The sequence below is a fragment of the Lithohypha guttulata genome, assembly GCF_036872675.1.
Source record: "Lithohypha guttulata strain CCFEE 5908 chromosome Unknown scaffold_4, whole genome shotgun sequence".
Taxonomy (NCBI): Eukaryota; Fungi; Ascomycota; class Eurotiomycetes; order Chaetothyriales; family Trichomeriaceae; genus Lithohypha; species Lithohypha guttulata.
The window spans coordinates 1,920,167-1,946,744 of NW_027042753.1; the positions used below are offsets into that span (position 1 = coordinate 1,920,167).

Consider the following 26,578-nt stretch of genomic DNA (forward strand, 5'->3'; position numbering starts at 1 on the left):
TGCCGAACGGCTGGCGCAGGCTCTAAACGTGGCTTTTTGTGTTTATGCCAGATATGGGCTCTTCATGTCAAGACGCTCTGTGTTTGCAATCCGACATAGACTTCCATTCTCGCATGTCACCTGTTCAGGTCTGCCCGTAAAATAGACTTGAAAGGCAACATGCAGCGTCAAACCTTTCCTCAGCCAACCGCAAAGAGCCCCGAGCTGTTTCACCCTCGACCTCAACACATATCCCAGGTACCTCACTTAAGGTCACCCCCATTGCCAAACCAACCTCAGACACAGCCACAGATTAACAGCTATGGCAATCCATATGGATCTCCTCCACTTCAGCAACCTGGGGCAGATCCTGCTTACGGTGCCAACTTCTTCAGCGGATACATGAATGATCCTACAGCACAAATGGCTTCACAATTCGGCAAGAGTGCAGTGATGCAAGGATCGCAATATATTGAGCAGAATGTAGGGATAGAGTGCGTACCGGAAGTATGGCCGAAGCTGACCGTGGGCTAGGTGCAACGATATGTCTCCGTTTCCGCCCTCAAGCACTATTTTAATGTCTCTAACTCATACGTTGTCCGTAAACTGATGCTCGTCCTGCTTCCCTGGAGACACAGACCCTGGACACGGCAACATGCACGCGGTTCTGCAGCTGAAGGTGGCTCTCAGCAAGTCTCGAACATGTACCTTCCACCACGAGATGACATCAATTCTCCAGACATGTATATTCCTATCATGTCCTTGATAACATACATTCTCTTGTCTACTGTTTTAGCTGGTATCCGAGGGACCTTTTCACCTGAGTTGCTAGGAAGTATATCCACCACTTGTCTCGTGGTCATTGTGGTCGAGATTATTGTGCTGCGGGTAGCTATCTACCTGCTCAACATCACGAATGAGTCCCAACTACTCGACCTTGCTGCATATGCTGGCTACAAATTTGTCGGGGTTATCGTGACTTTGTTTGTATCTGAGATCGTGACAGCTGGAAGAGGAACGAACAACTGGGTCGGATGGTCTGTGTTTCTGTACACCTGGATGGCCAATTCTTTCTTCTTGGTAAGCTGTCCAAAAGTTTCCCTCACGATAAGTCCACTAACACTGTACAGCTGCGGTCTCTCAAGTACGTCCTTTTACCCGATTCATCGAATGATCCTTCGTTAAGAGGTGGTGCGAATTATACCGTGGCTCGTTCTCAGAAAAACATGCGCACTTACTTCCTCTTTACATATGCCTACATCTTTCAGCTCGTGTTCATGTGGGCACTGAGCAGAGAGGACGGTATTGGCGCCAACGTTCTCCCAAAAGCAAGCACTTGAGGCATGCTCGCATAGATATAGAGAAGACAACCAAGCAAAACTTGCAAAAATGCAGTTATGGTATGGATGAATGATGTGTCACTTCATTGCACAGTACTGTTGTGTCCACAATATTTACTGGTGTATTTACTCCTCAGACTTCGACGCAAGTTGAGCGAGCACGTGTGTTTGAGATTGCATACCATTTCAAGACAAGAGTCGACGGAAAGGTTCCGCCTGTTGTGAATGGTTGCAACCAAGGTTGTGATCTGGCCGACCGAACGAGTTTGTGAGCATTTTCAAGTGGTTGATCGTGGGGGATGCACCCCAATATTTAGCCTTCGTTCACCCGCAATTCGCAGCTCCACCTCACTCAGCAACCGTACTGGAGACCTGGAGCACCGGCAGGAAGGTAGAAGCAGTAACGGAACACTTCCATCCCTCCTTATTGTGCTCAAGTGAGTCCTGTTCTCGAACGCCTGGTTCACACAAACTGTATCTTGTTCTTCATTGTGCATTTGTGATTTGCACTTCAGCTACCAATATGGGCTCTCTCCAGGCGGCTGGTGTGGCACGAGATGAATACGACTACATAATCTGGTATGCTTGGTCAGATTCCAAGCAGAATTTAAGCTGATACCTACCAGTGGTGGAGGCACTAGTGGATGTGTGGTGGCTGCTCGACTTGCTGAGAATGCCAATACTAAGATCCTGCTCGTTGAAGCAGGGCCCGATTGCAAGGACAATGAGAACATCAAGATGACTGGTGGCTGGAGCAAGAACTTCGACTCCGAGACCGACTGGAATTTGGTAACACCTCCCATGCCGGGTGTCGATGGCCGCCAGGTCAAGTTGAGTCGTGGCAAGTTCCTTGGCGGCAGCTCTGGTGTCAATGGCACTCTCTGCATTCGAGGCACGGAAGCCGATTTCGATGACTGGGGTCTTGACGGTTGGAGCGGGAAGGAAATGTTTGCATACATGCGAAAGGTTAGTGTTTCGATCCCGACAGAAGACCTCGTACCTGACATTACGTAGTCTGAGAACTTTCACACCAAGGACTGGTTTCAAGCAGACGCAAAAGCTCATGGTTATGATGGTCCCTTGCATATTGAGCCTCATGACTTGGCTCCCATCTCAGAGTTATTGTTGAAGTCGATGGAGAGTCAAGGTTTACCACTAGATCACGATATGTTCACTACTGGTTCTCGTCCACACGGATGTGGTCATGCCCCGCGAACAGTCCACAAGGGTCTAAGGTCAACAGGAGCCGATTTTGTAACCGATGACTATCACCGAGCTAATATTGAGATTGTCGTTGATACACTGGTCGACAAGGTCAATTTCGACGAAAGCAAGCGAGCTGTTAGTGTTGATCTGATTGACAAGTCTGGTAACAAATTCGCTGTCAAAGCCAGAAATGAAATCATCATCTCCAGTGGCGCGTACTGTTCTCCTCCAATATTGCTGCGATCAGGTATCGGTCCAAAAGAGGAGTTGCAAAAACTAGGAGTTGAGTGCCTGGTAGATTCTCCTGGCGTAGGTAAGAATCTTCTGGACCATATTATTGTCTTCACTTTTTACGAAGTGACCAAAGACGGTTTGACAAATGACCATCTTGTTTACCACGATAATGCAGCTATGGAAAGCTACATGCTGTACAAGGAGAAGAAGACGGGAGTGCTTTCAACCTTTCCTTTCGGTGCCTTTGCGTTTGCTCGACTCGACGACAGACTGAAGGACGAGCCATTGTGGCAAGAGGCTCAGAAGAAAGCTGCAGCTGGTAGAGATCCCATGGACTTGACCGAGAGTCAACCGCATATCGAGTTCTTCACGACGGAATTGTACGGTGGACCGAAGCAGTACGACAAATTTCCGATCAACAAGAAAAGCGCGTTTGCCATGATCACAGAACTATTTTCACCTCGATCCAAGGGCACTGTCACCGTGAAGTCTACAGATCCTTTTGAGAATCCCATCGTCGACTGCAATTACCTGCATGATCCGCTAGATTTGCTGGTCATGAGTGAGGGTGTCCGTTTCGGGAATGAGATCGTGATGCAAGGATCAGGAACAAAGGACATTGTGAAAGGATCCTGGCCGGCGGATTTGACGCACCATGCTTTCACGAAGAGGGAGGACTGGATCCCACATGTCAAAAACGAAGCGACCACGTGCTATCATGCAGCTGGGACGTGCAAGATGGGCAAGGACAATGATCCAATGGCAGTGCTCGATGCTGACTTGAGGGTACGTGGTGTGAAGGGACTGAGAATCGCGGATTGTTCTGTAATGCCAACATTGCACGGCGGTCATACACAGATGCCCGCGTATGGTATTGGCGAGAAGGCGGCTGATTTGATTAAAGCTGCTGCATACTAGTCGAATGTGAAAACTTGAGCACATAGTCGCCTTAATCAGGGTGTTTTCGAATAAATATGACGGAGCAACACCACCACTCTGGCAAAATTCCTAATTTTTTTGTTAGTATAATGAAGATGGCCAACCGATTCACATGAAATGGTATGTTGCTCTATCGTAGCACGTATGAAAGTCCTCACACTCGCCGTGCAGATGTCTAAATCAGATAGTAGGAGTTCTTGAGATAGAGTGCAAGTTGTTGTTGCACTGGCATATTGAACTCTTTGTTTATGGTAAAGCGCAGAACAAGCGAAGGGAACGACTAGGCGGCTGACCAACCATAATGACCGATTCAGACGCTGTTGGCAGCCCCTGGCACTAAAAATGAGGCCTAAACTCAGCGCAGCCTAGTTATCTCTCTCCGTCGCTCAAAGAAAGTTCGAGCCCTTGAACAGCGGACTCCTCTGGCTCCTCTCCAGTGACTGCGCGTACCCGCCTGCGCTGTTCATCACTCCATGGCCAACCCAATCGACATCAACATACCATTTCTTTCTGGTCGCACTTGCCAATTGACGATCCAGCAGTCTCTCAGGCCGTTCGTTATCTGACTTGCAACTCAATCGGCCCTGTAGATCTCTAGCAACCGCAAAGAGGAGGAGTCACAGAACAGCGACAACGAGGTCGTGAATCGTCTGATTACCGTGGCCATACGCCCTTACTTGTCCTTCGCAATATCTGCGCCACTCATTAGAATCTGTGTACACGACGTTCACCACAGCAGACTGAGCACTAGTCCTGGATGTTGCACAACAGAATACATTGCATGGTACTAAACACTTATTGTTAGCAGAGGTGGATCCTCACAACCAGCATTCTCGAGTTGGGAAGGAGTTTATCGATCAAGTTACATGGTTGGGTTACAGTTGATGCTCGACCATGCCATTATCTAGCGGTGGTGACAAGAACAGTCGACAGTCGTCAGGTACCAGATCCCTATTCAGTCGAGTCAAAGGTGGACGCAAAGATGCAGACACAAGCAGTCGCTACGAACCGGGCGATCAGGAAACGGGAGCGAATGGTTCGTGGAACTCAAGACATAGTCGCAACGACTCGGTAGCATCCATGAACGGAGATGGTACACAGAGTACTGTTGGTCTGAATATGAATGCTGGGGTAATGACTTCGATTCCCTACGACACAGTCGCCGACGCGAGACAGCCTTCGAACGAATATATCACTAAAGAAGATACGCGGAGAGAACCGCAGCCACATCAGTTATCAAGAGGTACTGATTTTCACCAATATCCTGCATTTACGCCTGTTACTGTACCAAATACTGGTTCAGCCGTTGCGCCTCCACGACCTCCTCCCCACGCGAGTAATTTCACCATGGCCACGAGTCAGCCAGGTGATAGGGGCACAAAATTACAACAATGGGGCACTCAGAGGCCAGGGAGCAGCAACACAAACCATAGTAATTACGATTCCTTTTCTACAACGGACTCATCGAACGGCCCACGCAAGTCGTTCGATCAAATGAGCATACGATCTACAGCCTCTTCACAGACCGCCAATTCTCTACTCTCCTCAGATACTTCCTCACGTACAGCAGTGCCTTCTATAGCCAGAGAGTCCCTCTCATCTTTAACACCGACCACTTCTCGCTTAGGAAAGATTGCAAGTCACGCTGGGTGGCCTGCCCAGCAAGCCTCACCTTTCAGTTCAACCACATCCTTTGCCCCAGCTGGCTTCAATCTTCCACGACCTAAAGATGACAAGGAAGTGGAGAGAATGTTTACGGAGCTCATGCATAAGAGAGGATGGCAGAACTTACCTGACGCGGCCAAGCGCCAGATGCTCGCGTATGCTCCTGCAAAGAAGTGGACCTTGGTACATCAGGACAAGCTAACCGAATGGCAAGGTGAACAGAAAAGACGCCAACAAAACAGGCAAGCCGAAAGTCCCTTAGCACGCCCTGATGAAGAGTTCAGCCCGGAGTGGTATGTGAAGAAAATCGTCGACGATACTATTACACCTAAACAGCTCCAGAGTTTGGCGGTGAGCTTACGAACCCAACCGATATCATGGGTTCGCACGTTCCTCGAAGCTCAGGGTCAGGTTGCCTTGACGAACGTATTAATGAAAATCAACAGAAAGCAGCAAGCTGGTCCCGCTCCTGCGCACACGGCCGCATCGACAGAGAAAGATATCGAAAAGGAGTACGATATAGTGAAGTGCATCAAGGTTCTCATGAACAACAAATATGGCGAGGACGATGCGCTCGCACATTCATCGGTTCCCATAGCATTGGTAACGTGCTTGAACTCCCCACGGCTTTCCACAAGGAAGCTTGTCAGTGAAACCTTGAGCTTCCTGTGTCACCGTGATCAGCCAAGGGGTCATACCAAAGTTTTACAGGCAATGGACTATGTGAAGAGCATGATGAGCGAGAATGGTCGCTTTGATGCATGGATGCGAGTCTGCGAAGTCACCGTCGATGGCCGTGGTAAGATGGGTAGTCTTGTTGGTGCCAGCGATGAAGTTAGGAGCGGTGGTATTGGCATGGAAAATCTGCTAATGGAATACTCTCTGGCTACCTTGATCTTGGTCAATGCTATGGTCGGCGCGCCCGAGCACGACCTGCATTTACGATGCCATCTTCGAGCCCAGTTGCATTCGACTGGCATCAAGCGGATCATGACCAAGATGGAGGCTTTTCAATATGAGCTGATCGACAGGCAAATTGAGCAGTTCCGGGAGAACGAAATTGTTGATTATGAGGATATGCTGCAACGAGAAGGTCAAAGCCAGGTCGACGGTATTGAGCCTGAGTACAAGGACTTGACTGATCCCAAGGAGATTGCGGATGCAATCATGAGCAAGATCGAGGGGACGAGGACTCAAGACCATTTTGTGTCGGCCATGCAGCATATGCTGTTGATGCGCGAAAATCCCTACGAGGACCGGCTCAGGATGTTCCAGCTTGTTGACTCCATGCTCAGCTATGTGGCCATGGACAGGAGGCTTCCGGACATGGACCTGAAGCAGAGTCTCAATTTCACAGTTCAAAGTCTGTTGGACAAGTTACACACAGATGCTGAAGCCAGGCTTGCTGTGGATGAAGCCACAGAAGCTCGCCAGATTGCTGATGCGGCAATGGCAGAGCGAGATGAGATGAGAGCTCAAATCGAACTGGGTGCTGACGGTCTAGTTCAGAAATTGCAGAAACAAATCGAGGAGCAGCAAGAAGTCATTGACATGCAGTCGCGCCAAGCTGACAAGTTGAAAGCTGAACTCGCCGAAGTGCAGCGTCTGAGAGGTCAAGAGTTGCAAAGGAATGAACTTGAAACACGTGAGCTCTATCTGATGCTCAGAGACGCTCAGGACATTGCAGCCTCGAACGCTAACAAGGTGCCAAGACAAGGTGAAGAACCCGTCAAGGTTCAAGGCATCCTCGATCGCGAGCGCCTTATGGAGCGACTTGAGAAGCAGCTCGAGAGAACAAAGACTCAATTTAAGCTAGAAGGTAGGGTTTGGGGAGATCATGGACCATCCGAACGTCTGAGACAGCTACGTGAAGAGATGGACGACGGTATGGATGCTGATTTCCAGGAGAAGACACGGGAACATCTCACACATAGTGTCATCGGAAGCGTTCACAGAAGTAATGCGAAACGCAACTCTGTACACAGACCGAGGAGAACACGTGCCGATGGTCTATCTGTACCTGAAGAAGATACTGAGGACGAAGACGATCAGGATGAGGCCATCATCGAGAAGCCAAGAGTCATTGAGCTCATTCGACCAAAGGTCACCTCTCAGCAGCGTGATGAGCGAGCCGGAATGTTGTCAGAGCTTCAGAACAAATTCCGTAAGGAGACTCCTACAGATGGCACAAGCGAAGATGGCACAGAAGGCGATGGCATCACTACTGGTACCTCACATCCAAGCCTCGAGGCAGATTCGCCAAAGACCCCTCAGGACACCACAATGCAGGACATCCCGAAACTGCAGTTCACTGGGCCGCCACCTCCACCACCTCCGCCCATGCCATTAGGAGTTGGAGCACCTCTTTTGCCTGGCTTTGAAGCTGGACCTCCTCCCCCACCACCCCCACCGCCAGGGTTTTCTAGTACATCCAGCACACCACCACTTCCTGGTTTTCCTTCGGCTGGCCCACCACCACCACCACCGCCCCCGCCTCCTCCTCCTGGGACTCCCGGTCTGGGATCTTCTGGATTTGGAGCTTTTCCACCGCCTCCACCGCCACCTGGTGCGCCACCACTTCCTGGTACTCAACATGGTCACTTCTTAGCGCGACCTATTTCTCCCGGCCTGCCACAAATTAGTAGCCCGTATCTCAGACCGAAGAAGAAGCTCAAGGCTTTCCACTGGGACAAAGTCGATACACCTGAGGTTACTGTATGGTCTAATCAGGCAGTGGACACATCTGCAAAAGAAGAAAAATACCAAGAACTGGAAAGGAAAGGTGTCCTGGCGGAAGTCGAGAAGCTGTTCTCAGCCAAGGAGATCAAGATTCTCGGCAAAGGAAAAGAAGCTAGGGAAGACAAGAAAAGCATCATTTCAAGCGACATGCGAAAGAACTTCCACGTTGCGCTCGCCAAATTCAAGCAGGATAGTGCTGATGAGCTCGTTAAGAAGATCATCCATTGCGACAGAGAGATCCTAGAAAGTGCTGTGGTCATGGACTTCCTACAAAGAGAAGATCTCGCAAATATTCCGGAGAACATCGCTAAGCTGATGGCCCCATACAGCAAGGACTGGACTGGACCGGATGCGGCGACAACGCAGAGAGAACAAGATCTGAATGAGCTCACTCGAGAAGACCAGATATACCTGCAAACAGCTTACGAGCTGCACCATTACTGGAAGGCCAGGATGCGAGCCTTGGCGCTCACCAAGACCTACGAGACAGAGTATGATGAGATTTCGAAAAAGCTGAAAGAAGTGGTAGATGTGTCAGAGTCGCTTCGTGATTCTACTTCATTGATGAGTGTGCTGTCATTGATCCTAGATATTGGTAACTATATGAATGATGCCAATAAGCAAGCAGCTGGCTTCAAGCTGGGATCACTGGCCCGACTTGGTATGATCAAGGACGACAAAAACGAGACTACGTTTGCGGACCTTATCGAAAGAATTGTACGAAACCAATATTCGGAATGGGAACGGTTTGTCGACGACATCGCTGGGGTTGTGCCTGCTGCTAAGCTGAATGTTGACATGCTGCGACAAGATGCGAAAAAATACATCGACAATATCAGAAATGTTCAGCAGTCTCTCGACATGGGCAACCTGAGCGATCCAAAGAAGTTCCATCCTCAGGACCGAGTGGCCCAGGTTGTGCAAAGATGCATGAAAGATGCGCGAAGAAAAGCAGAACAGCTCACCATGTACTTGGAGGAGACGTCACGTGTCTTTGATGACATTATGTTATACTTTGGCGAAGACAATACTGACGAGAACGCTCGTCGCGACTACTTCGCCAAACTCGCCGGCTTTGTTACAGAATGGAAGAAATCTCGAGAAAAGAATATTGCATACGAAGAGAACAGGCGCAAAATGGAAGCGAGCATGGCAAGGAAGCGAGCTGCGGTTAATAATGCGGCTGAGAGAGCGGCTTCTGCCGATGGCACGAGCTCTCCAATGGCTACTCAATCCGGAGCGATGGACAGCTTGCTCGAGAAACTGAAGGCTGCTGGCGCACCTAAAGATCAAAGAGACAGAAGACGGCGAGCACGACTCAAGGACCGGCATAATGAACGCGTTGCTAGTGGCCAGCAGATGCCTGAGTTGCGCGTCAGGGATGGACTTGAGGAGAGCAGAGGTATCACACCCATCGCCGAAGTGGATGTCGACACACCTGGTGACGATACACCAAATATCAACAAGGGTGCCACGAGCGAAGGAGATGACGTTGCTGACCGAGCTGCAAGCTTGCTGGCAGGTCTTCGTTCAAGAGCACCAGATGATACAGGTGATGAAATCAGTGTAGGTCGGCGCCGCGCAGGAGCGGAAGAGAGACAGGCACGCAGAGCCCGTCGACGCACACAACAGACTAAGGGTAGTTCAGATGCTGGAGATATACGAGCAATGTCACCCGATCAGGATTTCGACGACGACACTCATGGCTCACTTGCCTCGAAAATGAACGGCCTCGATGGTCCCATCAATACGAAGAGGATCAGCCGAAGCGATGGTTCTTTGAGTCCAGAGCCAGGAAGTGCAGGCCTGCCAACGCCTAGCATAGTTGTCAGTCCGACGCCGGATGACGACGCCGACAGACGACTTAGAGACAATGAGGCAGAGGAAGGCAGCAAAGAAAGGCCAGTAGAGATACCTGAGTAGGGCGCGGGTAATATTTATCCTAATCATTTGGGAACGTGGAGACTAAGAAGGAAGGTTGGAGCATCCAGCCCTCTAAGGAGAACAGCTCTTGCTTAGTCGAGGAGCTGTGTTGAGATATTATTCGCTTGGATTGAGATCCTTATACTCCTCCTATTTGGAGTGATATTGACCTTGGCTTTTGAGGGTCAATTTGGTGTCAGAGAAGGCCACCTGTTCTACCTTTCAGCTTTTACTTTCTAGCATACTAGCAAACATCGGTGGCCATGGTGTTATATTAATATGCATAATGTGTATGCAATTGAGCAAAGCAATGTGTGGTGTTCCTCTTCCTGCTATCTTGAACAACACGCTTCTGGTTCGAAGCTGATTGCGCACGTGATCGTCATCCAGCAATAGCCCCACCTTCCAATCCACCTTCCAATCGACTTCATTTTTGGAACTGGCAATTGCTGTGCTCGCTACACTGTGAGATCTGGATTTGTGTCAATGTGCGCGCGATTGTTTGCTTCTTGCCATAACCTGTCGTTCAAGTTTTGCATATTACTCCTGGTACGCTCTTTTAATCCTTTGGGATTTCTGGTGGCTATCGACGCGTCTCATGGGGCTCCAAAGACTGCTCACCGTCCATGCTTTTCGCGAATACATCTCTGCTCGCAGAAAAGATACACCGTGATCGAGCATGGCCAGATAGCTTTAACCCACTATTCACGTGTCAATATGTTGATATAAGATCCAGGTACAGTGTTGCGACGCCCTTCTCCTTCGCCAAGCTTGACCTTATCTCTTCTTCTCATTCGTCGTTCCTTACTTCCTTCCTCTCTTGGTTCGTGCTTAACAAACAAGCTTTTCGTGTTACTTCTAGCAGACGTTGCCGAGTATGGTGAACCTGGATATCATGGACGTTGGGCTTGGTATTGCTGCAGCTAGGCAATGCACCGTAAGAGAAGTGGACAGTTCGGATAGCTAGGACTGCTGATAAGAGCTGTGGAATACACGATGATACTGAAGAGGTGAGAGTATAAAAGCTATTCAGATGCGTGTGGCTGCAACTGTGGATTGCCTAGATCACAAGCACGATGAAGAAGCAGCTTTCGGTGGCTGTCCTTGCAGGATTGCCGTCAGTACTTGCGGCACCGTTCAAACGATCAAACAGTGTTCAAACCTTGGCCTCCATCCGTAATGGTGATCTCGTCTTTCAGCTTGGTGAAATTTCGTACTTGGCTGAAACGACAAGCCCAGTGGCAACCATCTCAGGTCTTGTTGGCGAGCCTGGCTATGCACCTGTCACAGTGTTGAAGACCAGCGGCTGCTCGATTGACTCGGACAGCCTGAGCAGTACTGTCAACAGCTACCTCACGATAGATGACGTTTTCAATGAGCACTTCCTGTCTGGCATTGTGCTTGCTTCAGACTGCGAAAGCACGGCTGGACTGGACTGGGGCCCATCGTCATTCCTGAGCAGCTTCAATACCAGCCTAGTAGGAATCTTGTCCGGCGTTGCAATTGAACCTGGACCATACCTTGCGGCCCTTGATAGCTCAGGTACAGCCAGCTTATCTCTGGTCAATCGACTCTACCAGGACCGGTACCGTGACTTTCTGTATGGCACATATGCTGCGCCAGAATTTGGTGTATATCAGGCTTTCCCCGACGTTCTAGCCGAGTTTCAGGACCCTCTCATACCAGTACCTTCCAGAATATACAGCTTATCCGACACCCGACCACTAGCAGGACTTCGAATCGGTGTCAAGGACCTCTACGACGTAGCAGGCCTGCAAACATCAGCAGGCAGCAGAGCCTGGGCTGAGATTACTCCTATCGCAAGCACGACTGCGCCTTCTATACAACGCCTCATTGACCTAGGAGGTATTGTCGTGGGCAAGCAAAAGACAGCTCAATTTGCGTCTGGCGCAGATCCATGGGATTGGTACGATGTACAATATCCATTCAACCCACGAGGAGACGAGTGGCTTACATGCTCGGCCTCTTCTTCGGGTGGTGGCTGCTCGATCGCTGCATATGACTGGCTTGATTACGCTATTGGCTCCGATACTGGCTCTTCTGTACGCAGACCAGCGGCCGTCTCCGGGACATATGGTAATCGGCCCAGTCAGGGCATGATCTCTCTTCAAGGTGTCAATCCACTTGGCGCTGCACAGGATACTGCTGGTGTTTTCGGTCGCGACCCTTCCACTTGGGCACAATTTGGGCGAAACTGGTATATACCAGATCTGCATCAGGATTCTAGCATTAATGGCCTTGAGCCACTAGTGGTTCCGGACTCCAACGATTTTCCAAGCACCATCTACTACGATCCTGACTACTTGCCTGTCCGCAATCCTGCGGCTAACCAGCTCGTACAGCAATTCTATGCCAATCTCAGCACTGCAATGGGCATTGATACAGTGACCACGAATCTGACTAGGACGTTGATGGACAGTCCTATTCGAGCCGTACACAACACCACCTATCGCAACAACGCCTCCACTCTACTGAACACCCGAACTCAGTGGGTGGAGGTTGCCGAGCCTCTACTCACTGCATGGGCGGAGCGGTACGATGGACGCTTTCCACCTATAGATCCAGCACGCCGACCAGGCTGGGTTGCTCGCACCCCTGCAAACTTCACCCAGGCACAATACGACAATGCACTTGCCATCAAGCGTAACTTCAGTGAGTGGATGAATCATGACTTTCTTGGCAATGGCAATCCCACCATGGGTTCGTGCAGTGATTCCAGTCTATGGATCTATGACATCGGGACTGGTGGCCTTCCTAGCTACCGCGAGCAAACACTCTTGGGCAATCCAGCAGTAACGGCAAGATTGAATTATACACCTCCAGGCGTGCTAACTAGTGGTGTCAATTTCTGCTCCTTCGCAGGCTGTGCCGACTACACACTGCCGATTGGACAAGTATCGTACTTCAGCAATATCACACGATACCAAGAAATGGTGCCTGTTACCATAAGTCTGGTTGCAAAAAGAGGTTGCGACTTTGTGCTTTTCAATTTGATCAGCAGGCTGGCTGAGCTGGGCGTACTCCAGACGGTCAAGACCGGCAGGACTGCTTTCTAGATGTCCATGGTGAGAGTGATAGTAATGATCAGTTAATCCTGTAAGTGCCACAAGGAATCAAGCTGCCAAGCTTCAATAATTGCTTCTACTTGAGCTTCTGTACAACACACTTTCAAGCACGTAAACCATTCAAGCACCAGTGACTTGCGCTGATTTCTTCTCCTCATCGGGTCCTCCTGCCATTGCTGCCTCCTGCCTCGCGATCGCATCGTTCAACGCCTCGCCCTTTATCACTCCGACATCACCATCTGTCATTAAAGTCTTGAGCACCGCTGGTCCAGAAAAGTTCTTGCGTCCCCAGATGAAATACCAAGCAACACTTATCGAAGCAAAAGCCGCAAACACCACGCTCGCATAATTCATGTTCGTTGGAGTCAGTCCAGCAACCGAGACTGGCATGCAGAACAGGAAGATAGCCAAAGCGATCCACACAAGTGTTGTGATGTTGATAATGAAGCCAAATTTTCCAAGGGAGAAAGACGCGTTCTCGACGTGTTTACGCCCTCGCATGACTGAGACAAGGATAGGCAAGCCGTAGGAAGTAGATAAGCAGATGGTCGCTACACCTGTGAAACTGTTGAATGCTGCCGTTGAGCCAAAATAGATGAGTGCGAGGAGGGCATCGACCACCGAGGATAAGACTAGACCCCAGAGGGGTACGTCGAATCTCTTGTCAATTCGGCTCCATAGCTGTGAGAAAGGGATGGCACCATCTCGGGCGAAGGCGTATGTGCATCGGCTTGCAGCTGTTAAGGCACCGATTCCAGCGAACAACCAGATTCCTAGGATCAAGAACAAAAGTCCGAAGCCGCCAGCTGCGCTTCCTGTGACGGTCTTGAAGAGTAAACCGATTGGCTGTCCGCTGGCCACGCTCAATAATGTTTCGATGTCCGGCAGGGTGAAGAGGACTGGAATCAGGTAGATTAGACCAGTAATGCCAGCCGCGACCACACTGAGCACGATCGCTTTTGGGACTTCTCTTTCAGGCGTCTGAACCTCTTCACACATCGCAGCCACCATGCCATAGCCCGTCAGCACATACGCCGGCTGCAACAATCCAACAAAGAAGCTCCATCCCGTAGGCCAACCACTCGCGCTAGCATCATAATTCGCAAAGACAAACTCACCACTTCTCCTCCCCGCCCTCGCCATAGTAAGCAGCGTAATAAGCAGTATAAAAATACTCGCCCCCGTCCAATAAATACAAAGCTTATTAATAAAATCCAAATACTTGGCCCCAAACACATTGACCAAAAAACACACAAGCGTAACACACCAAAACATCAACACGGTCTGCCACGCATTCGCCACAAACTCCTCGTTCCACAAACTAATCGCCGACAAAATCAACTGCGCACCCCCAAAATTAATACTCAGCGTCACAGTCCAGTTCCCCACCAGCGTCAACCACCCCGTCACCCAACTTGCAATCGGCGCCCACCGAGGCGTACTCAGCAGCGCCGCCCAGTAATACACACCGCCCGCCGTCGGATAAACCGAGCAAATCTCCGCCAGAGACGCAGCGATCGCGGTCGAGAGTAAACTAAGTAACACCCATCCCCAGATGATCGTTACGCTCTGGCCGTTGACAAGGGTGATGTAAAAGGTTGTTGAGAGGCCGTAGGGGACGGCCATGATGGCGAAGGAGAGGCCGAGGACGCTGAGCATGGAGAGTGAGCGCGGGAGTTCGGCTTTGTAGCCCATTTTGGCGAGGGCGGCGTCTGCGTTTGTGTCGTTGGCGGAGGAGCGGCGGGCTGAGCCTGCGCTGGCGATTGATGGGCGCTTCATTGTTGAGGTCTTGTTTTCGCGTGGTCGAGGAGAGAAGTGTGGTGATGTGATTTCCAACGCGCCGACAACGCGATCAGCGAAAAGATTACGTTGTTGTCCTTGCGCGCACGCGTTCTGATGGTATGGTGTTGGATTTCGCGACAAGAAAGGCAAGTAAGCAAAAAGTATAGCACGACAACAACGTGAACAAAGTCACAAGCTGAGAAACGAAGAAGCAAAAGCGAAGAACCACTTGGCGAGAGATATCGCTTGAGCATTTTCCTTTTCAAGCAGCTCTTCCCGAGGATGGGTACAATACGTTGGGGGAGCGCAAAGTGATCCAAGGTCGAAATTGCTGATTCTTAGCCCTGATCTGGCAGGAGATTGCGGTCATAGATACCTCCGCAGAGCTGATTGACACGAGGGAATGACCAAGCACCAATGATTGGGGAGATAAGCTTTTACGGTATCTCTAATCGGTTTAGTACTCGAGTAGGGTGGTCTAGCCATTTTCGTCCAACTCGTTATCCAAATATATGCTCCCTACGAATGTTCAATGTAACGACGAACAACAAAAGAAAACACAAAAGTACGTCCTTATCATGAAACGAGGTATTGACGGTAGGAAAGTAGATGACAAATTAAGTCCATCTACTTCTCTTTTTATGGCATCACGTCATCGCATTCATATCACGCATACTTAGAACAATAAAAGAGATAACTACATATTACCGGCAGCAATAGATGCGATCCACCGGATGTACTGTAGGGTAACGTAACGCCCATGCTGAAAGAACCATGTAGCATCATTGCTACTTTTTTGATCAGGCCAGCCATCCTGCCTGCTATGTCTCCTCTCCTCCCCTCCCTGCCTCACTGCTGAACGCGCATTATGGTTTCATGCTCTTTCTTGAATAGTCTGACTGGATAGATAGTCGAAAGGAAACCTTGTATCAAGGGAATGTGTGATAGAACGAGGGTTTACGATTTTTTCGTTGTTGTCAAAGAGGCTCTAAGATCCAGGGTCGAGAGCTGAATTCGAAGTGAAAGCCGATATACTGTCAGAATCAGAATCATAGCCAATACCTAATCGTTCCGCCGTCCCATCAAGAGAGGTACAAGAACAACCGTGTCTGGCTTTTGTGTATAGATGAGAGAGGCTCTGGCTGGAGGGCAAGCTTATGGTCGAAGCGGATTGATACTAGGTCCGCCGATTCATGCTTCGGTTGATCGCGTTACTAACGCGGTGTTGCACGGATGCGGTTGTGGATTGGTGGTGGTTCAGATCTCCGACGTGGTGCTGACCTGTTACATGTTAGCTTAACACTCCAAAACGGACACAATTTGGATCACTTACCATCACAGCAAGCCCGAACATCCTCGATTCCAGGCTGCTCTATATGCTCACGCCTTCGTCTGGCTTCTTCCTCCTCCGCCTTTCTACCATCACTGACTATACTGGCGTTGTAGATACTACTGTTTTCGCGTGGCTGCGAAGATGACCCAGCTACACCTGACGCGTCAGGTCGAGATCTGCCTGCAACCGAGCCGATCATTTTCGATATCCTAGATCTACTACTTGCTCGAAGCGTGCGATCTTTGTCAGTGGGAGCATCGAGATGGCTTGCACGAAGGGTGTCGTTGTTCGTCTGACCGCTCAACGACTGTCCTGGAGGTATCTGACGAGTAGGAGATGTTGCCGCCATTCCAGCTGGCAGTGATTGTCTGAGTCGTCGTTGGGTCCCATTCGTCGTCCTTGAATTGTAGCTTGACATACTCATTCTGCTGTCATTGGGCACAAGTCGGGCGCCATAACCGTTCACGCTGAACTCGGCAATATCTTCCTGTGTGATGTCGTTGCCGTTCACCGCCTCTTCGCCTGTTCGGACATGGTCCTCATTGCGATGTAGCAGATAGCTCAATGCATTGAACCATGTCTCGTGCCGTTGTCCCGTCGAAGCAGTGAATTTAATCTTTCTTCCAGGCGTTGTCACCTCTAGACTCTTTCTATGCAGCCCAGGTGGCATGGGATTGTCGTCAGTAATGACACGAACACTTTCGATTTGCACACTCTTCGCCTTGAGTTGGCTTCCTCCAGCAGTCTGAGGATCCTGGTCAGACCAGTAAAGCGTCTTCGTGTAAGGATGTACCCAGAAATACCGACGATGTCGTGTAGCAGACATTTCTTTGCTTCCAGCCTTGCGTGTGTACTTCCAGAGATACTCACCAATCATCGTTTGCGTGATGGCCTGTATCATGCGTGGATCTGTCCCTGGTCCAGGCTCGAAAGCGCTAGCTTGTTGCTGTGTGCGAATGTTGAATCTCTCATCAAGCTCAGAAGCAAATGACGACACAGATGATCGACGCGAAACCCGACCGCCATTCATAGGACGCTTGCCAGCGACCTTTTCTGCCGTTCGTACCGATCCGGTAGGTGTTCTAGACCGGCGCATGGCTGAGGCTGGCATGACAGGTGGGCCCATAACACCACCCTGCTTGATTGGACTATCCTTTCTTGTCGGCGAACTGGCCTCGGAGCTTGCTTTCGCAATAATATCCCTATGATCAGATGGAAGAGGTGGATGCTGCTGTGTTACGAAACTGGAGCTTCGCAGACTGCTAGCGCTCCCCGATCGTGGTGCCGGGGGTGGGGAAGAGGGCTCACCAGCAACAGAATCTTCGACAATGGTTGACACGAATCGATTGCGTGAACTTGGTCTGCCAGGATAGCGTGTTGGCGAGCTTGACTCCCTGACTACTGGGCTACGGGGTTGTTGTGGAATAGCAACAGGCGCTATCAAATCTCTTTTGTTCTTTTGAGTATCGTCGAGACGATCTGCTGTCAACGAGTTCTGTGCAGTCTGGTCACGACCACTTATTGGTCGAACCAATGGACCACCAAACACATCGTCTTGCTGGTTTGTCCGGCTTGCTGAGGCATCGGCAAGAGGTCGTGTCGTGATCTGGTAGTGGACAGGAGCACTCGTAGCATCTTCGTACACGTGGACCGGCTGAGCTTTCCCTGTTTCCACATTGACCACTCTCTCGGCAGTCCTAGGTCTCTCGGGCGATATTGATCGATTGTTTGTAGAAGGGAGTGGTCTGAAAGCTCTATCTGGAGATACTGGCTGTGTTTCCTGCGAAAGAATGCCAGAATAGCCTGGCAATTGCGCAAAGCGAGCTTGCAGGGTTGCTAATTCACCTCGCAATCGTTCAATTTCCTCGTTCTTGCCAACAAGCCGATCTTGCAGCGAGCGCAGCTCGTCCGCGTGCTTGTTTTGTAGGCTGATGAGCACCTCATTGTTTGCATCTACCTGAGCTCGGAGTTGCTCGAGTTCTCTGGCTTGATCTGCTTGTGTCGAGCTATATTCATATTGCTTGGCGAGCAGAGCTTCTTGGCCCGACACAATCTGTTTCTCGAGAGCTTGAGTCTCTACCGAATGAGCCCTTTGAATGGTTTCGATGTCCGCCAGTCTACCGGCTAAATCGTTGTTGAGGTCAGCGACTTGTGTCTTCAACAAGGTGGTTTCTGCTTGCTGCTTCTCGAGATCTTCACGATACGTGGTAGCCTGCTTGTCCAGGGTAACTAGCTTGGCCTGCAAAGTTGCACTGGTTTCTGTGTCAGTCAAGATCTGGTTGTTCAGCCTGGCAATCTCGCGCTCTTTGCTATCCAAGTCTTTCGTTTGAATAGAACGCTGCCGGTCGAGTCTCCCCAGTTCCTGATTGTGGGCTACATTAACAGTCTCGAGTTCGGATTTTTCACGTTCAAGCTGATGGTTCTGGTCCGTCATTTGTGCCCTTAGCCTCTCAACTTCTTGTGCATGAGAGTTTTGCAATGCGTCAAGCTTAGATTTCTCATTTGCCAGTTCGTCGGTCTGGCTTGTTGCCTGCCTGTGCAGGTTTTGTAGTTCGACATCGTGGATGGACCGTAGTGTTTCCAGTTCAGTCTGTTTACTGCCAATCTCCAAGCCACGTCCAGATAGTTGGGTCTTCAGCTTTTCAAGCTCTTGACTATGTGTGTTTCGAAGTTGTTCGATTTCTATTCGCTTTCGTCCAGCATCTTCATCGTGACCAGCAATCAGCATCTTAAGCTTCTCGACTTCTGCTGCATGGCTGGCTTGAACAGTGTCCAATTCTGCCTGTTTCAGGCTGAAAGCTGTGGCGTGGCCAGTGCGTAGCTTCTCCAATTCGGCAACTTTGGCATCGAGCAACTCACGATGGCTACCTAGTTGTTCATTTAGTTCTCTTGTTTGGGAAGCATGTGAATCGCGGAGAGCCTCGAGCTCATTACTGCTAGTGGCCATGGCTGCACTATGTTCATTACGCAGTGTCTCAATCTCGCTTTGCTTCGAAGTAAGCTCTTCGCGATGGTCCGTAAGCTGACTGTTGACAAATTGGAGCTGTGCCGCATGAGCACTTTTGAGAGCTTCGAGTTGAGCAGCACTAGCTGCCAGAGCTGTCACGTGGTCTGCACGATGTGTGTCGAGTTCAGTCTGTCTATCAGCTAGGTTGCGTTGGTGGCTGAAGATCTCATCATTGAGCCTCTTCACTTCCGATGCCTGGATGCCACGTAACTGGTCAAGGTCGTTCTGATGAACCTCAATCTGTGAAGCATGATGTAGACGCATATCTTCCATCTCTGCCTCCTTGCTTCTCAATTTACCCTCGTGTGCCGACACGCGTCTTTCCAGGTCATCGACCTTTGTAGTGTGCGACATCTTCAGTCGGTCAGTCTCATATTGCATGGTGGCAATCATGGAAGCTTGCTCCTCTCGCACATGCTCGAGCTCGGCTGTCAGACGATCGATCTCATCACGGTCTTTCAAATTGCGACTCCTCGAATCTGCCAGCTCTGTATTGTGCAAAGACCTCAGCTCGCTAAGTTGTTGTTGCATAGAGGTCAAAGTGGTAGCATGATTTATTTTCATTGCTTCGAGCTCGGCCTCTCGGCTTGAGATGTCTGCTTGCAGGCTCGTGAGCTTTCTTTGAGTTTCGGTGGTATTTCGTGACGGTGACTGCATTGGAATACTATCCTGTGAGAGCACACCACTGAAGCCGAGATGACTCGGAGAGACGCCTCCATCTTCCACGTTGGTTGTAGCAGACTCGGGTGTTTCGTGAGCAGCATCCCACATTGTCTTTGGAGGTGTGATATGACTGCTCATCGGACGAATTGGTGACTCCAGTGTGCTGCGTTGAGGTGTGTACTGAGTGCCGTTGTCGGACTTCTTGACTGGCGACGTAGGCACGCTCGGTGGAAGCGGAAATGCGGACGCAATTAAAGCCTTGTCCGAAGATGATGCAATTGGTTGATTGGAGGTCTGACCTTCCCAATTGTCTGTCATGGTTGACGAGTTGACCATGATAGGTTTGGCAGTCGAATGTTGGGTCGTAGTAGCAGATTTAGAAGGAGTGTATGGGTGTCCAGGGGTTGAATGCGTGGAGGACATGGTCGAAGAGCGAGCTGGAGTACTGTTCTGACTATCGATCTCATCCAGGCCACCAAGCTCGGCAAACAAGCTCTGCTCACCTGTAGGAGGACTTTGGCTTGTGGTGATGGTGGCCGGCGAGTCCTCTGAGAGACTAACGGAACGGGGAGTGCTGCCCGGCGTGTCCTGTGCAGACTGTTTGCCGAACGATGTTCTGGTACTCCGGAGCTTGAACTTGGTGAATGAGGGCTGTACAGGAGTCTGCATATCTTCGAGTTCGTCTTCAGGCGTCGAGAGGTTACTTGAGTGGGCAAGCTGCCTTGAAGAACGAGCTACCCTACCTGGGGCTTGTCTGCCAGTCGCTGAGGCTGTTTCTTCTGTCTCGGTGAGCTCGTCAGTGCTGTCGCCCGCCAAGCTTTCAACACCAGTCATGAACGCTTCGCTCTCGGTCGTATTACGCTCGTCGGCGGTATCAAAAGTACCCTCGGTATCATTGGCGGTCTGATAGGCATCACTAAGATCTGTCAGGGGTTGGTTGTTACCACGTAACATGGTAGGTCGTGCATGACTGGGGCTGTCATAGCCATGATCCTCCCAATCATCATCGGTCAACTCTATGTCTGTTCGTGGTCTCCGGGTGCCTCCAAGCATGTCTGGACGCAAAGGCTTCTTAAAGACCTCACTCTTCGTCTTCTGACGCTTGGCGGCGCTACCAGCATCTCCTCCTCTACGATGCTCTAACTCATCACGAGCATCCTGAAGCATACGCTTGAGTTCAATTTTCTCGGTTTTCTCACGGTGGATATTGTTCTTCAGGTTCTGGATCATCCTGTGGGCGTGGGTCAGAGAACTTTTGAGAGTTTCGGATTCCAGACCACCATGGCGAGGTGTAGCCTTGGTGGGAGATGGAGGCGGAGAGTCATCGGGAGAGTCCATGCTCTCAGGGGCCTCTTCTGGAAGGTCAAGAAAAGCCTGGTTGGGACTGATGTGTCTGGTGCGGGCACGGGTTGCAACAGCCTTGGCCAGCTCTTGATTTTGGGCGACAAGCTCATCGACTTTGTCTTGTAAGGACTGACGGTCGGTTGCAGTAGCATCGGCGCTCCTTTTAAGACCGTGTATTTCAGTGTCATGAGCTTTTCGAGTGGCGATATGCTCCTCGGAGAGCTTGGAGTGGGCCAGTCTGAGCTCGTCAAGGTCGTTCTGCAGCTTCGATTTCTCGGCCAGAGCTGAGTTGAGGCCAGCATTGAGACGCTTTTCTTTGTCATTAGCGTCTCTTGCAGCAGTCTGCAGATGATGTCGCTCCGTTTCCAAGTTCCAATTTTCATCCTTGTACTTTTGTTCACTCTCATCCAAAGCTCGGATTTTCTGAGTATAGCCTAACATATCCTGCTCAAGAGCTTCTCTTTCGGCTTGTAGACGCTTGAGGGCATCGTCTCGGTCGACTACGACTGATTGTAACTGGCGAACCTGGGCGAGAAGGGAGGTGCTGATGTCGGCAGCGAACTGGAGATCGCCAGCGCGGGTGGAAGGCTGGTTCCTGTGTCGTCGGCTGGGAGCACTGACTTTAGTAGGCGAAGCAGTAGCTTGGCTGGAAAAGACACCGGAGTCGCTGGAGTAGGCCTCGTCTTGCTTTGGTTTGGGGCCTATCAGGGCTCTTGCGACTTCCCTGTTCACGTCTGCATGCTCCCTCTCGATATCGACCAGCCTCCTGCGTAGGTCTGTTGGGATCGTAGCTTCATCTTGAAGTTGGTCAACCTCTTCTAATCTGCTAGTCAGGTCGTCCCTTTGCTTGAGCAGGGCAGTGCCGAGCTGCTGAGTGTCTTGTAAACGGCGATCGGTTTCCTGTAGGTGTGCCTCTATGGTTCTCTTCAGCTGTGAGGGAGAGGCGGCGCTCGATAGCTCTAGAGGTTCCGGGTCAAACCGCGAAGAGAAACGGTGGTGGTAGGGCTGACTTGAAGCAGTATCAACGTCGGAAAAGATATCGTCTTCACCGTGGCCGTTGGTGCCATTAGACCGACTCGGCGTAGCTGGCGTGTGATTCAGTATTGGAGCTGCCATATCGAAAGAATTTGACGCGTGACCTGGTTAGACAGCAGATGGGTGGGCGTGTGTGGGCCGCATCAATCCTGCCGTCTTGTTTTGTTTATCTCAAATTGAACTAACATTATCGAAGTGGAAGGTACAGGTGTAGGGAGGTGTTGCGCAAGCAAAGAAAGGGATACATAAGAATGCAGAGGTCTTAGGAATTTGCGACTCTGGTATGGTCGCTGATGTTTGAGAAGTGCCAGACACGCATCACACCTGCTCGATGTTAGTGGTGCAGGTCCAGCCATAATCACTAGCCGGACTTGCCTTCGTTTAGGTCTTGTTTACCGCAACCACGAAAGTGGAGATTGTCAGCCTTCCAATCGCGTGTACGCGTTGCGGCCTCACTATCGGACCTTGTAACCTTGCTCGAGATACATCCTTACTGCAGACTGGCGCTTCATGATTATTATTGGTCTATTGAACGTAATGGCGTAAAGAGCTGCTAACTGTCCGATTGTCAAAACCCCAGAAGCAACGCAGCCAACCGTTCCAGTGCCCCGTTCCTGAGACACTAACTTTTTAAACATGGTCACTTTTTGATGTGCAGCATAGGTGAAGCACGTTGCAGATACACATGGCCATTCCGCACTTCATGTTTATACATCTTTTTTCCGAGTACCCAACCAGTCCAGCGAAGCAAGATATATCCTCAACGCCTCTCCACTCCATAATTAATTACTTTTGTCAGGACCATCGTGGTTTTCCAACTGGCTGTCCTCCCTCACGCAGTCCCCCGAGTCTCTCGAGCTCCAACGACTGAAATTGATTGGCGTCGCTGCGCTGATATGGAGGCAGCTGCTCTTGCTGCAAAGGTTCCATCCCAATACTACCCGAATCTGCAATGCGAACAACCACCACTCGACCTGCCATCTTTTGTCCCGATTGTTGGTCCATCTCGTCAGGGAACGTCACTCGAATTTCTGGAACAGGCCCATCCGGTGGACCATGTGAGTTGGCAATCAGGTTCATCTTCTCGTCATAGACGTATATCTTATCTTGCCCGACACAGGGTGTGGTACTGATGGTCAAAGATCGTTCGTGTCCTCGACGCTGATGTGTAGGGAGTATTGCTGCCTGCTGTGCTGCTCGTCTTCTTCGGATGTACAACATTGTGATTGACGTTAAACATGCAAACAGGAACAGCACAAAGAAGGCAAAGAGCAGACCATCCATGCTGTCGTCTTCATCATCAAAATCCCGCTGCTGCAACCCGAATGAAGCCATCTTAGACTTTGCCCTGCTAGACTCGATGACTTTATGTGCAACCTCGTATGTTGGTAGTGATCATGTACAGCTCACTGTTTCGTCCGGGTTGTTTCTTTCCGCAAGGTCTGGCTGATCCCAGCTTCCGAATGTGGTTTTTTCTGTTTCAAAGAATGGACGGCTTGAGTTCAGCAAAAGAGTGAAGCTGAACCCGCCAGGCGTTGTGTCGATAGAGCTCGAAAGGTCAGCTCTTCACGGCAGTGATCGTATAGATGTGTACAGGAGTGTAGGAAGTATACCGAAGTAGAAAGCCCAAAGCAGTCTTCCGGCACTACAACCCAAGCGGCTAGTGAATGCCTAGCCACGCCTAACAGCGCCTCAAATCAAAAGCGCGTCGAATTTCGTGGCTCATCATCATTTTCATCCACGCAGGTGGATACTCCACTCCCAATATTCCTTTGCGCAATCTCGCGTATCATGCCTCACCCAATCATAAACTCCATCGTCATGGAACTCCGAAGCTCTCCTCCCGACTGTCTCTGAAAGCTAGTTATTGTAAAGGTAGTTAGGTGGTGCTTGTAGGCATGCATCGCCAGAGACTCCGAGATTGCCTGTCGTTCGAAACTGTGGTGGAATTATCAATAACATGAGCTGTCCCGCAGGCTTTGCTGTTCATTGCTCGTTCCTCCTGGGGACTTGCAACGTCGTGATGTCACCAGGAGTGTATCGAGAGTGTGTCCTAATCTTTTTGTGAGCTCGATTATATGTATAGCTTTCATGACCTCAAGGTGGGATCTGTGCTGCTAACGAAGTCCGGCAAAGGCACCCTCTTGCTACTGAAAGACACCTCAATTCCAGTTTTGCAAGTATGGGCTTGGTTGATCTTGACTGACTAACCTCCTCCACGGCTCTTTGCGAAGGACTATGCTGCTACAAATGGAATTCTCCCCGAATAATTTCTCGTCAAACAGTACCTTTACAGAAGATAAGTTTCAGACCCGGGCTTGCAGCTCTCAGCTGTCAACGCAGACATGCCAAGTCGGGTATGGCTTGCCTTACCGATACTCTACACCACAATCCATGCAAATTCGGGTATAAACACTACTGGTATCTGCGGCCTCCATTCGTACTGGCTAGCGAGCAGTTCGGAAACTTATACAGGTTGCTATGACCACTATCTCTCATACGCCACAGGACAATACTGCTATAGACAGGAATTGCATTGTGTTGGAGGCACTCAGCTTGAACACGTGCGTTACTGAATCACCCGACAAACGTCAACCCAACCATGTATTCTTTCCGACGCGGCAACATGCAGCTCAGTTGCATGACATTGTCAAAGCCAGTCATCTATACGAGACTTCTCACCGAAGATCGTCTGACCCTTAAAAAGCCTCCTGCCAGGTCATTTGAGCACCCACTGTAGGAGCCTTGACCGAACCCTGAATCAGCCCAAACGTCCAAAGACGATACGCTAAAACTGGCAAATCTGGGGCGGCCATTGCTATTAGGCGCCATCTGCAGCCCCACCTTTGACGCATCAATACAGCACAAACACCACTAACCCTCCGTGCCTGTGAGATTGTATCGTTTCTGTCATACTGGCCATGTCATCGCACATGTGCGCTGTCTTGCTGACCAAAAAAAAGGTCAAAATACCATTCACATGGCTTTCCTGTCTCCCAGCTTGAATGTGGGATGTTTGTTCAATTCTGATCTATCCTCCTGCCAGGATCTTGCCTGGACTCTATCACAACATCATGCCTCATTAAATAATCTCGGTCTGTCCCTCCAACCGCCCGTCTATTCTGCAACTCGTCCTGTGTAACACTTCAGAACACCTGAGGAATTTCTTTGCTGACTCCACAACTTCCTGCATCTTCTATCCATCGACCGTTGCTCAGACAAGTCATACAGAGCCGGTCAAGCTGCATTCCACTTGCTCCCACTTTATCCCTTACTTCATGCACAGTCGTGACGAACCCGTGCTTCTGCAATCTATCTACCGCCTCATTGTCTTCTGCGCGACCCCGGCCCACTCAACCTGCGCAAAGTGGCATAGTCTTGCTAACTCTTGCCCTATGTGTATCTCGTCGCTGCTTATCGACAAACGAACGCTGGTTTGTTGGCGAGCTAGTGGTCGAAGGGATACATGACTCTACCACGCCTTGCTTCATCCAGACCTACCCTTCCACGAGAGTTTCACTGTCATCTTATTCCTGATCTCTCTCTCCCTCGATACAATCCCACAGATTTGCACGATAAATTTGTACAATTAATGTGTTGAATATATCACTGTACAGTGGCTAAGCATTTCTGGGTCACGAGCAATTGGTAAAAGTACAAAGACTGGACACCCTGGACCTCAAGCACAAAACATCTCGACCTCTCCAGCTTCAATAGCTAAGTCGGAACCGCATCGCTGAAATATGACTTCTACCCTTCAACCCAATCATTCGTTCGAAAATGTGAGTTTAAATGGTCCTGGGATCAGCTTGCGACTAACAGTTTTTGAGAGCTTCTTTTCCTCTTCTGCCTTCCACAAGTCGATGAACAATAAAGTATATGCAACAGACTCGACCCTCTCTGCTTCAACGTTCGGCAATAGCATTTGGCAGTCCAACGCTCGTGACGATCCAAGAATCAGCAAAAGTCACGTGGTGGGCCAAGGTATTCCTCTACAAGATCTTTACTCCATGATACCCGACTAAAGCATTCAGGTTCATCCTACAGCACAAAGCCTCTGTCCGTACTTCCTCCAACCAAAAGCAATCAACCGTTCGGAGCGACACACGATAAAAGATCACCTACTAGTATCGAAGGTAGTTCTGCTTTTGTCGCAGAACCATTGTCAGCACATAGTAGAAGCAACAACGATTCAAGTACGTTGACCCCGAATTCAACAAGCAGCAATTCCGATCATTTTCCTCCACCAACCAAAGGCAACCATGGTGGGAGAGCACAACAGAACCCTCCCGTCAACCCTCGG

The 26,578-nt window shown here is 50.1% G+C and overlaps 7 protein-coding genes across 7 annotated transcripts; 4 read left to right on the forward strand and 3 right to left on the reverse strand.

Moving 5' to 3' along the window:
* Window positions 1-159: 159 nt before the first annotated feature.
* hrf1 (Protein transport protein yif1) lies at window positions 160-1,319 on the forward strand (the record flags this gene model as incomplete). The annotated part of the gene is made up of 3 exons (XM_064900193.1): window positions 160-462; window positions 514-1,059; window positions 1,110-1,319. 3 exons carry the CDS (start codon window positions 160-162, stop codon window positions 1,317-1,319), a joined length of 1,059 nt encoding a protein of 352 aa, XP_064753505.1.
* A 523-nt stretch (window positions 1,320-1,842) lies between these two features.
* Window positions 1,843-3,677, forward strand: LTR64_005857 (uncharacterized protein; the record flags this gene model as incomplete). The annotated part of the gene is made up of 3 exons (XM_064900194.1): window positions 1,843-1,898; window positions 1,946-2,285; window positions 2,334-3,677. The coding sequence occupies 3 exons, from the start codon at window positions 1,843-1,845 to the stop codon at window positions 3,675-3,677; spliced, it is 1,740 nt and encodes a 579-aa protein (XP_064753506.1).
* A 915-nt stretch (window positions 3,678-4,592) lies between these two features.
* On the forward strand, window positions 4,593-10,025 carry LTR64_005858 (uncharacterized protein; the record flags this gene model as incomplete). The annotated part of the gene is made up of 2 exons (XM_064900195.1): window positions 4,593-4,941; window positions 5,002-10,025. The coding sequence occupies 2 exons, from the start codon at window positions 4,593-4,595 to the stop codon at window positions 10,023-10,025; spliced, it is 5,373 nt and encodes a 1,790-aa protein (XP_064753507.1).
* Window positions 10,026-11,101: 1,076 nt separating this feature from the next.
* LTR64_005859 (uncharacterized protein) lies at window positions 11,102-13,102 on the forward strand (the record flags this gene model as incomplete). Its single annotated transcript, XM_064900196.1, has 1 exon — window positions 11,102-13,102. The coding sequence occupies one exon, from the start codon at window positions 11,102-11,104 to the stop codon at window positions 13,100-13,102; it is 2,001 nt and encodes a 666-aa protein (XP_064753508.1).
* Window positions 13,103-13,231: 129 nt separating this feature from the next.
* LTR64_005860 (uncharacterized protein) lies at window positions 13,232-14,890 on the reverse strand (the record flags this gene model as incomplete). The annotated part of the gene is made up of 1 exon (XM_064900197.1): window positions 13,232-14,890. One exon carries the CDS (start codon window positions 14,888-14,890, stop codon window positions 13,232-13,234), a length of 1,659 nt encoding a protein of 552 aa, XP_064753509.1.
* A 1,180-nt stretch (window positions 14,891-16,070) lies between these two features.
* Window positions 16,071-22,356, reverse strand: LTR64_005861 (uncharacterized protein; the record flags this gene model as incomplete). Its single annotated transcript, XM_064900198.1, has 2 exons — window positions 16,071-16,174; window positions 16,227-22,356. 2 exons carry the CDS (start codon window positions 22,354-22,356, stop codon window positions 16,071-16,073), a joined length of 6,234 nt encoding a protein of 2,077 aa, XP_064753510.1.
* Window positions 22,357-23,070: 714 nt separating this feature from the next.
* On the reverse strand, window positions 23,071-23,610 carry LTR64_005862 (uncharacterized protein; the record flags this gene model as incomplete). The annotated part of the gene is made up of 1 exon (XM_064900199.1): window positions 23,071-23,610. The coding sequence occupies one exon, from the start codon at window positions 23,608-23,610 to the stop codon at window positions 23,071-23,073; it is 540 nt and encodes a 179-aa protein (XP_064753511.1).
* Window positions 23,611-26,578: the final 2,968 nt, after the last annotated feature.